At 47.8% G+C, this 17,262-nt stretch overlaps 1 protein-coding gene across 4 annotated transcripts in view; it reads right to left on the reverse strand.

The window, feature by feature from the left end:
• PLEKHA4 (pleckstrin homology domain containing A4) overlaps window positions 1-17,262 on the reverse strand; it is a 51,214-nt gene that overhangs the window by 16,799 nt on the left and 17,153 nt on the right. For 3 of the 4 annotated variants that reach the window (XM_028701900.2, XM_028701899.2, XM_028701898.2), the window contains exons 2-8: window positions 10,184-10,292; window positions 5,578-5,688; window positions 4,743-4,815; window positions 3,024-3,124; window positions 2,030-2,145; window positions 815-1,078; window positions 66-627 (exon numbers count right to left, since the gene is read on the reverse strand). In XM_028701900.2, coding sequence (XP_028557733.2) covers window positions 66-627; window positions 815-1,078; window positions 2,030-2,145; window positions 3,024-3,124; window positions 4,743-4,815; window positions 5,578-5,688; window positions 10,184-10,267 — 1,311 coding nt within the window. In that variant the 5' untranslated portion in view covers window positions 10,268-10,292. Of the gene's footprint in view, window positions 1-65; window positions 628-814; window positions 1,079-2,029; window positions 2,146-3,023; window positions 3,125-4,742; window positions 4,816-5,577; window positions 5,689-10,183; window positions 10,293-13,331; window positions 13,525-17,262 lie in introns of those variants that run through there. The other variant, XM_028701897.2, reaches the window with a different exon arrangement.

Raw genomic sequence — 17,262 nt, forward strand, 5'->3', positions numbered from 1 at the left:
TCAAAGCCAAGATAAGCCCCAAACCCAGAGCCGCCATGCCCACTGCTTCCGCAGCCTCTACTTACTCTGCTGGGCGGCAGCTGCCTTGCCAATGAGGGCGCCAGGCCTTCCTCGCCCACGGGCTGGGCCCTGCTGTGGTGAGGGCTTCGGGCGTAACGCCTGCCATAGGGGTCTTCGGAAGAGGGGAACACGTCATACCGGTCAGCAGGCGTCAGGGTGCGCCCCCTGGTGGCGGGTGACAGCGTGGCATAGGGATTGTTGGGAGGGCCCTCGCCGGGGGCAATGTCCACGCGCCCCATGGGGGTGTTGGGGCGCCCGAGGCCCCTCGGGGAGGCCGCGGAGGACAGGTCCTCGCAGGAGATGGCCTGTGCGGCGGTGGCGGCAGGTCTCGGGGGCTTCCTGCGGGCGCGAGGGGGCGACTGGCGGGCGTCGGGTATCTGAGGCGATTCGGCAGGGGTCAGGGGGAGGGAGTAGGAACGAGAGGAGCGGATGGAAAGCAGAGGGGAAGGCTGAGGGGTCCGGGATGGGGAGGAAGGCGTGGGGCTCTCGGAGGGGGACCGCGGCCGGGAGGAGAGCTTGGGGTGGATGACGGGCGAGGGGCTTCCGTGAGTCTGGGAAGACAGGGAGCTGCCAATGGAAACAGAGGGAAGAAAAATAGAAAGGCACAGAATCAAACAACAAACATGACAATCTAAGTACCGCCCCAACAGCACCTGTGGGAGCCAATCATCATTAGCTCCCCATGGCGCCCCCTGGTGGAAAACTGGTTCTTCCCTCCCTCCCTCCCTCCCTCTCTCTCCACCCATTGACTTACCTTAAATCTGGTTGCTCTTTCCTTATGTGGCTGTATCCACCGTTGAGCGAGCTGCACAACGACGTCCTCCCGAGCCGCGGAGTCCCCTCCTGACTGTCCTGCACGTGGAGGCTGTCGGACGACGAGGCCTCCCCGTCGTGTGCCTCCGAGAGACGGGCGATCTCCAGGGATTCTGCGCTTTTGGCGTAGTCGTTCTGCGTGAGCGTGACGTCCTCAAAGCTGGTGCATGTGGACGGGGACTGGCTTTGGAGACCCCTCCGGTTGCTGAGGGACAGAAGGGAAGATTTTTTTAGACTGTATCAAAGCCCAGGTGGCTGGTTCCCCTGCGATGACCTTCGCCTTTGCCTGCAGAGAGTTTGAAATAAAGATTCCTCCCCCTCCAACCCCACCCAGCGTCCAACCTCACAGTGGTGGCCGTTGAGACTGGTAGGGCGGAATGCAGGGAGCCCAACAGTAGGTGGCGCCAGAGAGTCAATGACAGGAAGGAAGGAAGGAAGGAAGATGTGGAGCGGCTGAGGGCAGGCTGAGATGGATGGGGCCATGCCTTGCTTCGCCCTAATGGACCAGCCTGTGCCGCAACCTAGCTGACTCCTTCAAAGCTCACAGCTTAACCTCCCTATTTCGCCCACGTCGCTTCTGGGTAACCCATGAATCCAGACACCCCGTATTCCTAAAATAAGGGTGTCCACGGGCTAATTTCAAAACTAATCTCAAAGTGACGAGTCTGGGTGTCTGGCATCAGCAACTTGTCCCTCTCTGGGCAGCCTGCTGGGTGGGGAGGCAGAGGGCGATGGTGGGGGGTGGCAGAAGGAGAGAGAGAAGGCGATGGTTGAAAGGAAGAAAGGCGAGCGGCACTGCCTATTTTTGGCTTTGCCCTCCTCCCCACAGTGGGCATCTGTCTCAGCCGCTGGATGTGGTCCTTGATAGGTGACACCCCCTCCCCAAGGGACCATAACAGGAAGAAGAGTCTCCCATCCTAAGCAAACCAAATCTCTCTCCTAGAAAACTTTAAAAACATCTGCACCTTTAATCTCTCCACGATCCTGACCATAATGGAACTTGCTTCCCTTTCAAAAGTTCCTATTTCTCAGTCCCTCTTTTGATGGGTTCATGTCCCATCCCCAAACCAGAGAACCCCAGAGGCAAGGTTACAGCCAGCCAGCCAGCCAGCCAGCGCAGGGCTGTGCGTAGAATACACTCGTCCCCAGCCCTTACTAGCTTCCATAGTCGCACTCGGCGGCGGCCGACTGGTTCATGGCGCGGATCCAGCTATTCATGTCCAGCTGGGTGTCTGCGCTGAAATAATAGGTTCTCATGCCAGGATGTTCGGCCTGGAAGGTAAAAGAAGAAAAAGAGGGGTCATTGCAGTGGCCCAACGCATCCTCAAGGGGGCAGCAGGCATACGGAAATTCTGGTGGACAACAGCTGGAGAGCAGAGGCGAGGGTGGGCTTGAGGGCTTCTGGTGGGCTTTCTGCATGGCTGGCTAATGGAGGAGAGAATCTGTCGGCTTTGGTTCTCTCCATTTCTTATTTTGCCTGTCATTTCCCCACATTTCCACATCAGTTTGCGATTTATTAGCTTTCTTTTTTTTAAAAAAAAAGGCTTCATGAAAATTCTTCGGCAATTTTCTCCTAATACAGTGGTACCTCTGGTTACGTACTTAATTCGTTCCGGAGGTCTGTTCTTAACCTGAAGCGCCACTTTAGCTAATGGGGCCTCCCCCTGCTGCTGCCACGCCACCACCGCACGATTTCTGTTCTCATCCTGAAGCAAAGTTCTTAACCCTAGATACTATTTCTGGGTTAGTGGAGTCTGTAACCTGAAGCGAATGTAACCTGAAGCATATGTAACCCGAGGTACCACTGTATACGTATGTTCGTGTGCAATTTTGCCTCATGTACACATTTTTTGCAAAGCAGTTCCCCCTAATAAAAATGCATTTTTGTATGCTGTTTTCATTTACGTGCACAGTTTCCCCTAGTATATGCACACACTGTGTGCATTGCAAAATATGCAGAAATGCGGGTTCCGAAGGACGACTCTGTTCGGGTTCTCCTATTGCTTTGCACAGTGGGACTTAAGTTCACCTTCAAATGCAAACTAAGTTGAATCTCTCACCCATCACTCATGGCTGTCAACAGACCTTGGGTGACAGCAAAGTCACAGACCTTGGAAGAAAACAAGCATCCCACTGGGGGGAGGACTGACCTTGAATATGAAGCGCCGGTTCTTCTTCTCCTTGGAGAACGCTGTCCGGATCTCATAGCTGGGGAGGAGGATGCTGCCCAAAACCTTCTCTTCGCGGCTGTCTGGAAAACAAACACACACACATTTCCAACCCTGCCAAAGGAAAGAAAAAGTCACAGGAGAATCCTACATTTGGGGTGTGGGGGTGGACTAGGCAGTGTTTCCCAACCTTGTGCCTCCAGCTGTTTTTGGACTACAACTCCCATCATCCCTCGCTAGCAAGACCAGTGGCAAGGGATGATGGGAATTGTAGGCCAAAAACAGCTGGAGGCACAAGGTTGGGAAACACTGGACTAGAGGACCCTTGAGATCTATGATTCTAAGAAGTCGCTTCAATGCACTTCTCCCTAAAGATGGAAAGAACCCTGTGTGGCCCTTGAGATGTTGTTGGGACTCCAGTGCCCATCAGCTCCAGCCCACCTGCCCAAGGGTCAGGGCTGATGGGAGTTGGATCCCTGTAACGTCTGAAGAGCCACAGGTTTTCCCCTCCAGCTCTGTGGGGCCCTCAAGGTCTCTGGGGCCTGAACTAGTGATCCCAATCCGTCAAACCTGGCTAGCGGTCCACTCCACTGCCTAAGATGCAGCTGGTAGGGAGAAGAGTCAAGGCCTTCTCTCTCAACCATAGGGCTTATGTTGGGGGACAAAAGGGCTTGTCCGCATCTGAGCACTATTTAGTTGTTTATCCACACCCACACACAAAATTTGAATTACACTGGAGTAGTCCACACCCACACGTATTTTAATTTCCGTATGAGAAACAATTTCGGTCTTTCCTATTCTTACCAGTAGGAGTTATCTTTTGTGTTTTTCCCTGCCTTCTAGTTTGTGGATTCTATCACCCCAGTTAAGTGCCAATAGGGCATGACCACAGATAGCTGTGTCCTCATCTTGTTTTGCGTTTTAATATCCCCCACCCAAGAAGTACACAAAAGCACAGAGCCAGGCAACTGTATAGCTGCTTGTGCAGTTTTCTGGCTTTGGGCAAATCTGATGAACCAAAAGAACACAACATCCGGTTTTGTGCAAATCTGAGGAATCAGAAGAAAAAGGATATATATAAGGCTGAACTCCTCCACCAGAAAGAGTCAGGAGCAGAGTCGAAAATGAAATGAAAGCAAGCAAATTCTCAGCACACCCTTTTTAGATTTGGATACAGAACATGTGGGCTTTTAGAATACATATAGAAAGTCTTGTTGTAAACCACTTTGATGTATTTTTTGATGCAACAGTATAAAAATATGCTTATAAGTAAGTAAAAGGAATAAACAGCTAGTGGCGCAGCGTGGGGGGTGCAGGAGGGGCCGGCCGCACCGGGCGCAACATCTGGGGAGGCGCGCTCGCAGCTCTCTGCCCCTACCTGCGCCCCCTACCCCCACAGGTTAGGGGGCGCAAATTACTTGCCTTGCCCAGGGTGCTGACAACCCACGCTACGCCACTGTAAACAGCTGGAGGCCCATGAGCCTTCCACCCCAACCTACAGCATATTTTCCCAGCTCTGCTTCCCAGACAGACCATAAGGAATGTTATAGGCTGAGAAAGCAACAGGAGGAGGAAGGAGGCACACCCTCCGATGCTTGACCAGCCTACCTTGCCTGAGACATGAAAAAAGCCCTCCCTCCAAAAGCACAATGACATCACTTCCGCCCACTTCTGGCAGAACCATGGGGAAATCCCAATTACCTCGGTAGTAGAAGAGGCAGTAATTAGAAAGGACAAACCAACGTCGTTTCCAGAGTTTAAGACCAGAGCTGTCCTGGAGGAGGAAAGGAAAGGAAAAAGGGAGATCAAAGGTGCCCAGGGCATCAAGTCCCAGGAGAACCCCTGATCATTCTGCTTGGTTACGTCAAACATATTGTTTTATCAGAGGGTACAGGATTGGTAGTAAAGCTGCTAACTGTCACACATGTGGCTTTCTGCCATAACTGGAGGGGAAACATTCTGCCCCTGGCTAGAGGACATGGGCTACTTCCAGAAGACCTCTCTATCAAAGATTCGTCCTGATTTCCTTGCAGGGAGATGACATGACGTTGGCTATTTATTGAGCTGCTCGTTAAGTGGCACCACCATCAACACTGATTTGGGGCGAGATCATGACAACTTTGGGCAAGATCTCAAAATCTCTGCAAGATCTTGATCTATTGCGGTGTTGGCAACACTGACAGTGGTGGTGGGGAGCATGGTCTCATCTGTGGTGGCCCCTGCTGCTGTGACACTGCAGCTCTAACAGCTGCCCGAGAATGACAGATGCTGAGCGTGTGATGCCACCAGCAGCCTCTGGCTTCCCTTGTTCTATTTGGGTCCACCCATGCCAACATTCAGCCACTCATCCTTCAGGCTAATGCACAGCCAACGTGATAACATCCATATTATGTCAGTAACAACTCCCCTCATTCCTGACCAATGGCCACACTGGCTGGGGCAGATGGGAGGAGATGTGGCTGAAAACACCTGGAGGGAACCATGTTGGCTGCTTCTGAGCTAAGGAACCCCCTTCGTTTCTCATGCACTTTTTTACCTGTTTATAAAGCCACCCCCGCATGATGACAGGCGAGTTGGGGTCTCTCTTGATGGAGTTTGCCCTCTTCCCAAAAGCGTGGACCTTCCGGACAGGCCGGGCTGAGCGTGGCTGCGGAAGACAAAATGGTGAAATGCAATACTGGGTTGTTAATAGCACGCCATCAGTTGTTGGCATCGGTCTGTCTCAAGACAATGGAGTGCGCCTCTGTGGGGTGATGTCAAACCATGGCCTCACCTTGCCTAACGGGGCACAAGCCTGGGGAGCATGCATGGAGGTCCTGGGCTGCCCAGACAACAAGACCTCCCCCCTCTCCATCTCATTGATGTGGTCCAAAGGAAAGCAGAGCAATACGTTTGGTCCCAGCATGGTTGCAGGAGTTGCTGGAAGGAGGCGCACAAAGCGCCACCCAACCGTCTTAGGGACTCCAGATTTGTGTAGGCTTTACTCCTTAGCCTTCTCTTCTCCCGAAGATATCTCACAAGGCAGTGGAGTTTTAGGACCAGAGTTTTCCTTCTCCTAGATGGGCTGCCTTCCCAGGCTGAGGAACCCCATCTGCCCCTCACTTCCCTCTGCAGCACAGGGAGAAACCGTCTTCTTGACCGTTGCACCCGCTATTGGTCTCGTCCACTCAATCCGCTGGAGCCTGTCTTTGTATGCAGGAGAAGTCCCCAACTCATCTAGGATTTGAGACCCATTGGCTGCCCTCACCGGGTTTAGCTGGCCAATCAAAGCCCTTCACAATGTGTGGCTGCTGTCACATGCTGACAACTTCTAGGAGACACAGGTGAGAGCTGAATGCAAGCCAGGGAGCAAGGTGGACAAAGTACCCTACGAACTGCAAAGCCTTACCTAGGCAGTATGTGCATGGTCCCTGCTCTGAAGGAGCTTACAATCCAAAACTGGCAGTGGTCAAACAGCAGGGGGAGGAGGTAAGTAAGGAAAGAAATGGAAGAATGTGGGCTAATGCTATTTACAAGCCTGGTGAGAATCGCTTCCCTTTATCACAAGTGTGGGGAACCTTCAGCCTGCCAGATGTTTTAAGACTACAACTCCCATAATCCCTGGCGACTGACCACACACTTTGGACTTGATGGGAGTTGTAGTCTAGCAACATCTGGGAGGCCAAAGGTCCCTCCAGACCTGCTTTATCATCAAAGGCCCAATTTTAGGAACAAGTGGATATTGTTGCTCAAAAGCTCCAAATCAACTTCAGCTGCACAAATTGAATTTGCCAGCATTTGATTAAATCCCACATGAAAAAAGCAACAGGTTTCCTATCAGATTTCTGTAAATAGGGTTATTGGGCAGGTTTCCCTGAGGCAATACCTGAAGCTGACAAAAGAGTGGTCAATAGCCCTGAGATATGTTGTAATAGGGAACTAAATACTTAGCCCCTTGTCTACTGTTGCAGGAATGTTGTGGGCATGTAGATAGAAAGAAGCATTGGAGGCAGACCACTCCCCCCACCACCACCCCATGGCCACCCATTGACTAAGGATGATGTAATCCAGGTGTTTATGTGAAGAGAAGTCCGCAGTTTCAGCTTGACTGGGAAGGCCACAAAAAGCTGAGCTTGGAGCTCTAAAAGGTGATCTCTGGTTGCTGGCTGCCTCCCTAGAGACCTGATGTAATGTTGCCTATCAGTTCAAGTGTTTGAAGCTGTGCCTGCCTCCACCTATGTAAATCAGTTCAAATGCAAATATTACACAATGCCAATAGGCCTCCCATGACCTCCTTCCAAAAGAAACCAAACCTGAGTAAGTGCTGCAGCCCTAAAACTTTTTACCCCAGGAAAGTGATAAGTGAAAGGATGATAAGCCAAAGGAACTGGCACTTTTTATGAGTGTGGCTTAGAAACTGGCAATTTCTGGGAGGGATGCTGTTATTTGTCTACTACAGCCTTGCAGCACCATCAGTCTTTCCCTCAAATAATTCTGGGCACTGTCGCTTGTTAAGGTAACTGTAGCTCTGTGAAGGGTAAACTTGCAGTGTCCAGAATTTTTTGAGGGAAAGAGTATATTTCAAAAGTGCTTTAAAGGTACAGTGCTTTCAACACTGCTAGACTAGAGCAGGCATAGGCAAACTCGGCCCTCCAGATGTTTTGGGACTACCTAGGCCTGGACTTGAGGGACCCGGGTGGCGCTGTGGGTAAAAGCCTCAGCGCCTAGGGCTTGCCGATCGAAAGGTTGGCGGTTCGAATCCCCGCAGCGGGGTGCGCTCCTGTTGTTCGGTCCCAGCGCCTGCCAACCTAGCAGTTCGAAAGCACCCCCGGGTGCAAGTAGATAAATAGGGACCGCTTACTAGCGGGAAGGTAAACGGCGTTTCCGTGTGCAGCGCTGGCTCGCCAGATGCAGCTTGTCATGCTGGCCACGTGACCCGTTTGTCCGCAGACAGTTTTTCTGGGTCATGTGGCTAGCGTGACTAAGCCGCTTCTGGCGAAACCAGAGCAGTGCATGGAAATGCCATTTACCTTCCCGCCGGAGCAGTACCTTTTATCCACTTGCACTTTGGCAGGAGCTGGGGCAGAGCAACGGGAGCTCACCCCATCATGGGGATTCGAACCGCCGACCTCCCAATCGGCAAGCCCTAGGCTCAGTGGTTTAGACCACAGCGCCCCCCCCGTGTCCCTGTTACATAAAATATTTTACACATAAACAGACCAAGAGAATATTCCCAATACATCGTGGCAGAGTGCATATGGCCTCAGACAATCTCAAGATCTATTGTTTACAAGCAAGGTAAACATTGCCTCTTTCTACATAGGCTTATGTCACATGCCAGTAGCCAATTGGCTACCAAGCTAGATTCAAGTATTTGAATCTGGTATTTAGAAGCCTCATATGATTCTGGATCGGGGCGTCTGAGAAGCTCTCTCTCTCTCCCCACACACATCCTATTCCAATCACTGCTGCTGATGCCCAACACCCCTGTGGCAAGGCGTGCTGAGACTTGAGCCTGCGCTTTCAACACTGTGGCACCAGACTTCAGGAATTCGCTTCCCCTTAGGAGTGAAGCAAGCTCCAACATTGTTTTTGACATTTGTTGAAAACTTTTCTTGTCTTCCAAGCCTTCCAAGATTGGTCTGCCTTATTCCTGCAGTTTTTAATCCTTGTTGGGGTTGTTGTTGTTTTTTACAGTTCTGGGATCTGTATTGTTCTATAATTCTCTCTCTGTACAGCATTTGGGGATTCTTTGAATGTACAGTGGCTTCTGATATAATTAAGTTACGGTAAATAAAAATGCCTCATGTTCCTCAAATACTCAGGTGCAATACGTTATCACTGTAATAATGGAAATCCCTATGAAACCATTCTGATGTTGGTGAAATGAGCTGCTTCCCATGGTATAAGCACTGGACATCTGAGCTGCTGTTCACAACTCATTCAAATTAATTTAATTACCATCTCCCAAGCAAGTCTTTTCAACCCTAACCATATATTTATTTATGGTTTTAGTAAAGTTCATGGGTTGCTCCATCACCCTCAGAAGCTGGGGGAAATAGCCCAGGAGAGGGGATTCTCTATGGCAACCCCTAAATTGTGGAACTTCTGCCCCACAGTGTGTCTGGCATCAGGGCCGGATTTAGGTGTGATGAAGCTGCTGAAGGTAATGGGGCCCTTTGTATGTCCAGCTGTCCTTTGTCAACAACAAACTGCCGCTGTTTTTTGTGTTCAATATATGCTATATGGTAATTTATGGACCTAATAGGTATCTAAAACCATTTGCACATAACAAAATATGTATTTTATCAAAGTAATTGTTGAACTGAAATACAGTTAAAAAGAAGTATATGGATAGTGAAATATAATTAAGAAGAAGTATACTTTTTGGGGGGCCCCAAGAGATTGGAGCCCTAAGCTATAGCTTGTTTAGCTTATACGTAAATCCGGCACTGTCTGGCATCTTCACCGTACAAAGGTTTGTACCTCTTTACCCTGGTGTTTGACATCGGGGATTTTTAGGACTCGCCTTATTTCTGCGATAGTAAGTTGTTTTAAACTGTTTTAAACATTATGTTTTAATTGTTGTAACCTGTCCTGGGACCTTAGGGTGAAGGCAGAGCAAAGAAAGAAAGAAAGAAAGAAAGAAAGAAAGAAAGAAAGAAAGAAAGAAAGAAAGAAAGAAAGCCTTTGTAAACCGAGAGAAAAATGATTATCCCCTCCTCCCTTCCTTTCAGGTCACAAATGTGCCACAAATGACTGAGGGCTCATCCACACTTGTCCCAGACTGCCCTGTTTGCTCTGATTGGGCACTAAAGAGCGGTTTTCCCTGGGAGAAAGCAGCGGGAAATATGGAGAAGCCCTCACATAGGTATGCAGGGATACATCTGCCAGTGTGAATGTTTTGAGGCCTCATAAATGTTGTGGACTTGTTCGCATGGTTATTGTAGAACTCTCCTTTTCCCGAAAAAGAGCTTTGGTTATTTGTTTATTTTAAAGCACAAGCTGCCAACTCCTGAGGTAAACACTATTCAGGTGTTCCTTGCAAATGAAGCTGCAAAGCCCATTAGCTCAGGAAGACAAGGCGAGCAGGATCTCTGGAAGCCTATCTATCGCCCCAGCAGCACCTGTCCAGAGGGCTCGGACCACTTCCAATTCCTCACCCTCGTTCCCATGGAGACGGAAGAGATGGTGACTGTGCTGCTGGCTTGGCTCAGGCCGCTCGTAGGCCGGTCCCCTTCCGACATGGTCCTCAGCTGACCCAATGCTGATCTGGAAAAGAAAAGAGAATGCTGGCTTGTTGCAAGAATGCTTCATGTGATGTTCACAGTACCAGAATCCCACAGCTTGGGGCCAGCGCTTTGGGGGAATGTAAGGCACCAGGTCTTTAACCTTCTCCGGGGACCCCGGGCTTAACCCCTCAGCCTCATGGAACCCACTTTTGACAACCTCGACCAAACCATCCTTCATGGCATCCTTTCTTTCCCCGCCTCTTTCTCCTCCCACAGAAAGATGGTCACTGTACTGTCTGTGTGATGCAACTTGGGCGAGATCTTGACACAATTGTGGGTCACATCCCACCAGCTTTGGAACACAGGGAACTGGGTTCTGCTGAGTCAGAACATTGGTCTATCCAGCTCAGTAGGTCCTGCATGGGGGTTGATCCAGAAAGCTCATATTATGTTTTTAAATGATCTCTCTCTTGAGACTATATTCCCACCCCCACCCCCAACCAAGTGTTTCCTGACAAGATATGCAAAATCCATTCTTTCATTATTTGTTCCCATCTGACAAACATGGTTTCAAATCCCTTTCTTTCTCTCCATTCTCTCTCCCACCTGCATCCCTTTCATGCCCTCCCATTCCAGATTTGGCAACAACAAAAACCCAAAATACATTTATAAATGATAGAATAAAGCAGCATTGTGAAAAATAAGTGTAGTAACATATGTTCTTTTGCTTCATCTAACTTAAGTTGCTGACCATAGAATTTTAGTTTCCTGGGCACAGAATTCAATTTTCTTAGAAGCAGCAGGAGACACCAATCAGCCCCTGTTAAAATCTTTCCGTTTATTCCAGTATCTCTCTCTCTCTCTCTCTCTCTCTCTCTCTCTCTCTCTCTCTCACACACACACACACACACACACTGTTAATTTTGCAGGCTTCATTGATTCTTTTTCATCGTTTCTTTTTTTTGAACTGAAAGTCAGAATAGAGTGTTGAAACCATTAAACCTGCTCCCCAGTTCAACCCCTGCCAGCAAATTCCCTCTAGTTATTTTTGGATCAAGCCCACCTGCTTGTGTCTGGCAAAAGCATCTCATTCGAGAGAGTGTCAACTCAGTGAGATGGGAAATTCCACCCCTTCCCTTGGCAGCAGAATTCTACAGTTAAATCACCCCTTTGTTGTTAAACACTCAGGCCTGCATTTCTTAATAATGGAGGCTTTTAACCCCTGGAAGCGATTTCTGAGTCCCTCTTCAGCAGACATTTAGAACTTCATGGTCTTTCTAGGCATCTGGTTTGCTGAGCATTCATCCCGACTTGTTAGCAGGGAGATTAGACGATGTTGACTATCCAGTGGGCATTCATTTGTTTGCAAGGAGGTTAAGATGACCGTTGCTTCAAAGCAAGTGTTCCCCCACACTTTTCACGGCCTTTCCCATCACTTTCCTTGTCATTAAAAAGCAAGGTTTTTCAGGGAGGTGAATCTGTTGCACAAGGCCTCCCAATCAACTTTAACTGCGCAACCTAAATTGGGCAGTATGTGACTGAATACCACCCAGAAACAGTGACTGTCGGAAAACACCCTTTTGGCACTCCTGTCCACTGGCGTTACTGATTCCGTTATTTATTTCTATTATTATTTATTACAGTTTTATATAGCACCTTTATCTTCCAAAGAACTCAAGGTGGTTCTCCTCCTCCCCATTTCATTACAACCCTGTAAAATAAGGTTATGCTGAGAGTGAGTGACTGGTCCAAGGTCACCCAGTGAGCTTCATGGCTGAGTGTGGATTCGAATCCTGGTCTCCCAGGTCACAGCCCAACACTCTAACCATGCTGGGGGTATATATCTAGTGCTTTAGGTAAGTGGGATTTCAGCCAGCCATCTATGTCCCCTACAACTATGAGTTTTAGTCAACTAAGTAATCCAGAGTACACCCATTGCAATTCATGGGCTTGTCATGTCCATTAATTTCAATGGGTCTGCTCTGAGCCTAAAGCTATGCACATGTTAGCAGCTGAAAACACAGCGAGGTCGTTCCTCCCTCCCTGTTGCATTTCAAGTCACATTTTCAGTTGCTGTGCATACCATTACCAAAACATTCAGAGATCCTTTTAAGTGGAGATGGCTGGGATTGAACCAGCGTCCTGTATACAGAACGCATCATGGTCCCTTCCACTGCTATGTGGCTCCTCCTGACTAACGTCTGTAGCCAAGGCTAATACACCTAGCAGAAAGATAGAGCAGGAAGCCTAGCATACCCCACTTTGGTGAATTCAAAAGAATAGATGGCTGCCTATAATTAGATTTCTCCAGGGCAGGGATAGGCAGGATCTTACTGGTTCTCAGCTTACAGAAAGGAAGAGGTTCAGAGAACCGCTGCAACAATGGAAAGCACGTTAGCCTCTAGGCTGCAAATTCCCTGGGCTTGAAAAAGCAAATCCACATTCTTTGCCAGGGGAAGCTCAGTTCCCTGCGCTGGGTGTCTCTCGCACAAAATAAGCAGATGTGCCTCGTTATATTGCTTCTGGCAAATCTTTCCCCAGGGGGTCAAGAAGAGTTCCTGGGCCGACGAACCAATCCTAGACAACTAGACAGTGCGCCTCTCTCAGCAATGCACATTCACACCCCGACCAACTTCTGCCAACTGCAGCAGGCATGACTTTCAAGCCTAATTTGCAGCAGCCGTAAGTACAGACACAACTCAGATACCTTCCAGATGGGGTAGCTGTGTTAGGGCTCATCCAGACTTCCTTTCGCACAGTGTGTCTAGGAACAGGTCCGTTCTTAAAAGGTCTGTGCTCAAGCACTTACTGTTGTTGTTTTGCCACAGTGCTTTCCCTGCAAAAACCACCACGGTCTGACTCTGCCTAACAATAGGGCTGGCCCTTGAGAGAGCCAGATGCACTACCCTGAACTCCTTAGAGGAAAGGCAAGGGGGGGGGGGGAGAGAGAGAGAGAGAGAGAAGAATCTGTCTAGCATCCTGAAATCCAAAACTATCTTTCCTGCTTGCCAAAGCTCAACTGCTGTTCTCCACACCCTTAGCTTGACCCAACCAGTTTTTCACTTCCTTCTCCTCCTACCTGGCAGGTGGACGCAACTTAAGATGCATTTCAGGAAGCTCTGGGTATCCACACAGGCTATGATGCTGTGCTCCAATGATGGGTCATCAGTCAAGTGTCCACAGACACCCTCCCTGCAACCAACGACCACTGGAAGAAGCACCAGTGTAACGCCACAACCAGTGGCAGGGGGTTGTGGCAGTATATTCCGGATATAATCCATACAAAGTTGCCTATTGATGCAAAAAACCTCCCTTCCCATATGCTACTGGCTGGGAATACAATTGCGCCTCATGATCCGAAGGGGCACCTCTTGTATTCCCTGGCACACTTTGGCCCTCGCATTCCATTCCTCCCACCTCTCACCCTTGCAATGACGCCAGGCGAATGAATAGGGCATTGATGCTGCCAGGACCCCCCTTCCTGACCCTTAGCAGTGGGGTGGGGGAGACATTGTGCCAGCTGTTTGCGATGGTCCCTTTCCTCCCTGCCCCCCCCAACCTCCCACACTGGGTTCAAGGATCCTCACGTCACTGGCTTTGCCTGGAGCGATCCGGAAAGATGGAAAAATCAGCAAAAAGATGGGGAGGCGAGGGGCTAGAGAAGGAAGCCGTTTTGGGTGGGGTGGGAGGAATCGGTCTTGTAAAAAATGATCCGCTTCATTCTAGATGCTGGCGCTTCGCCCTTCAACCAAAACAGTTCTCACAACAAAATACAAACATCACTTTAAAGCAAAAAATGAGGGTGCAATCTGAAAACAAATGCAATAACCAGAACAAAGGGTGGGGAAGCAATCCTATTAGAAAAAGAGCTAGTCCTTTAAAACAGCACTTAAAACTAGGTAGCCTTTTGCGGATGAAGGAGGGAGGTTTTGGCAGTCACGGTTGAATATGTCATTACGCCCCCGACTTTGGCACAGAGAACTTCCCCATAGCACTGCCTTTCCTTAGTTAGGGATGCTAACTCAAGTTTCACTCAGAGAGAGAGAGAGAGAGAGAGAGAGAGAGAGAGAGAGAGAGCAGGGCCCCAGCAGAAACTCTTGAAATGCCCTCACATCATGGTACTTCACAGTTTGGCCAAAGGTCAGGGTGAAATGAAGTATTTGCATGGCTGACTGAGTTTTCGCAGCTGTCTGGTAGGTTTAACTCTTCCCCATCTGCTTCTGGAGAGTAGAGTGCACAGTTCCGTGAGGAGCAGGATGAAAAGGACACCGCAGAGGTAGTTTGCAAGGGGACACATTATCATCAGCCATCATCTCTTCCCCCAACGCCACCCTGCCTCCACAACATATAAACTGACAGACCTGGAAACTCCTAATATTGAGGCAGAGCCTTATCAGGGGTGGCCTCTCACTGCTGGAATTTTCTCCACCAGGGGCACTCCTTTTTTATTTATGATTTTCTATTTTATACATTTCAATAATTTTATAATCATTTTAACACTTCAAAACTTGACTTCCTCCTCTTTCTGCAGTTCCTTAAATTCATTTTTTAATATTTTCTGCATATCCAATTTAACTTAATTTACTCATTCATTCATCTACTTTAAATATATACCGGTACTCTTATGAAACTGCAGGTTATAATCCTACCAATGTTCTTACCTGTTTACAATTTCTTTGTAAATATTCAATAAACAATTTCCATTATTTTATAAAAAGTTTGTTATCTTGATTTCTTTTCTTTTTTTGCCATTTCTGCATATTCCATAAGTTTTTGTATCCATTCTTTTTTTGCTGGGACTTCTTCTTCTTTCCATTTTTGGGCAGGTAGCATTCTTGCCGCTGTGGTCACATACATGAATAAATTTCTGTAGAGTTTGGGTAGTCCTGTCCCTATAATTCCCAAAAGGAAAGCTTTCCTTTTCATGGGGGGGGGGGGGGCATTCCTGCAGCCCACCTACTTCAGGCACCAAAGAATAATTTTCCAAAAAAAATTCTCCTGGGCTTTTTAAACTTTCCATTTTATGGTACCCTTTTATGCAGCTTTCTTCTCTATCTTGTTTCAAGTCTCCTGTTTCTCAGCCTCTCCTACCTCACAGGATTCTTGTGAGGATAAAACGGGACGGGGCAGGGAGAACCATGTTTTGAGCTCTTGGGAGGAAAGGCATAAAACAATAAATAATAAATAGTAGTGGTAGGGGGTTGCTTTAGATTTTATTACATCACCTGGATAGCTCAGTTGGTTAGAGTGTGGTGCTGATCATGTTAAGGTTGCAGGTTCGATCCCTGTATGGGACAGCTGCGTATTCCTGCACCTCAGGGGATTGGACTAGATGATGCTTAGGGTCCCTTCCAACTACAGTGGTACCTTGGGTTACATACGTTTCAGGTTACAGACTCCGCTAACCCAGAAACAGTAACTAGGGTTGAGAACTTTGCTTCAGGTTGAGAACAGAAATTGTGCAGCAGCAGTGCAGCAGCAGGCGAGAGGCCCCATTAGCTAAAGTGATGCTTCAGGTTAAGAACAGTTTCAGGTTAAGAATGGACCTCCAGAACGAATAAAGTACTTAACCCGAGGTACCACTGTACATCACTTGTCAACTACCCTGGAAATATTTAAAACAAACATTTCTCAGACTCTAGTAAGAGCTAGGGTCAGCCAGCTGTCCCTGAACTCTAAACTTCAGGTGTATCGATATACCAACAAAGTACAACTGCGGTAACTTTTGGCATCTAACTATGGTCCTCCCTCTCCCTGGTACACAGCCCTTCTGCCCTTATTAGATAGTCCAAAAGTTAAGTCCCTCTGCTGATTTAGTTTTCCATCCTCCATTCTTTTTTTCCTTTCTTTTTTATTAACATATAAAACACATACATTTGCATTTACACAATACACATACACAACACACTACCTTATTTTCATAACATAAAACATACCTACATTACCAAGCTATACTATACATATCAACATACCTATACACCTACCCCACATGGACACCCACCAAGTGACTTGACTTCCAGCCATTCTTGTTACGCTACTTTGTTTTTCCAACTAGCTTAAACACATTTCATTATTTCTTTAATCTCTTCTTCTATCTTGACTTTACTCTCCTTTCACTCTAATCATTTTCTTGATTCACTCAATGTTCCTTCCTCCATTCTTAATTATCAACTTGATTATCTAACACCGATTCCTTGTTTCGATTGCACTAGCCACCTCGTACTAGGCATTTCTCAGGAATTCTAAGAAACTCCCAAATTAGTGCAGCTTTGACATCAGTGGTCACAATCAGAGCAATTCTGAAGGGTTCCATCCACCATCACGATTCAAAATGGCACCCAACTGTATCCAAACACAGAAGAAAACCTGCTTTTTTGATCTCAGGAACCATTGTGCAGAATTTGATTACGAGATATCTTAAGAGGGATGTGAACACGTAGCAAGCAAGGAAGCAAACTGTTCAAGGTAGATTTCTAAAGATGCATAAAGAGCAAAAATATTCAATGTATTTTCTATTGCCATATTTCAAAGCCACAAAGTTAGACTGAAATTCTTTCAAGATTCTTTCACCGCCAGCCTGCTCTGGTTCTATAGGCTGTTTCCCATTACCGGATCTCTACATGGAAGTAACTTCTGTTTTAGTAACATGATTCCCATATGTTGGTTGAAACATGAGATTGTACTGCAGGCATGTAAACTGCTGCGTATACAAGTGCCAAGAAAGTGTGACTGACTCTTTGTACACGGAATTACTTAAGATCTTATTCCCAAATTACCTAGGAGTAAGCCCCATTCATCTCGATGGAACTTAGTTCTAAGTCAACCCATATAGGATTGCAGTTTGACTGAAATCCTAGGCACTCTTTATCCTCCCGGGAATAAGTCCAACTCAACTAAGAGGTAAGCCTCCCTGAGCAGGATTGGGCAGTTGATTAACCTACAAAGGAGTTGAACTTTGGCAAGAAGCTTTGATCCTGCAACTCCTCTCTTGCAAAGCTTATCTTGTTTAT

The sequence above is a fragment of the Podarcis muralis genome, chromosome 13, assembly GCF_964188315.1.
Source record: "Podarcis muralis chromosome 13, rPodMur119.hap1.1, whole genome shotgun sequence".
In the NCBI taxonomy this organism is placed as follows: Eukaryota; Metazoa; Chordata; class Lepidosauria; order Squamata; family Lacertidae; genus Podarcis; species Podarcis muralis.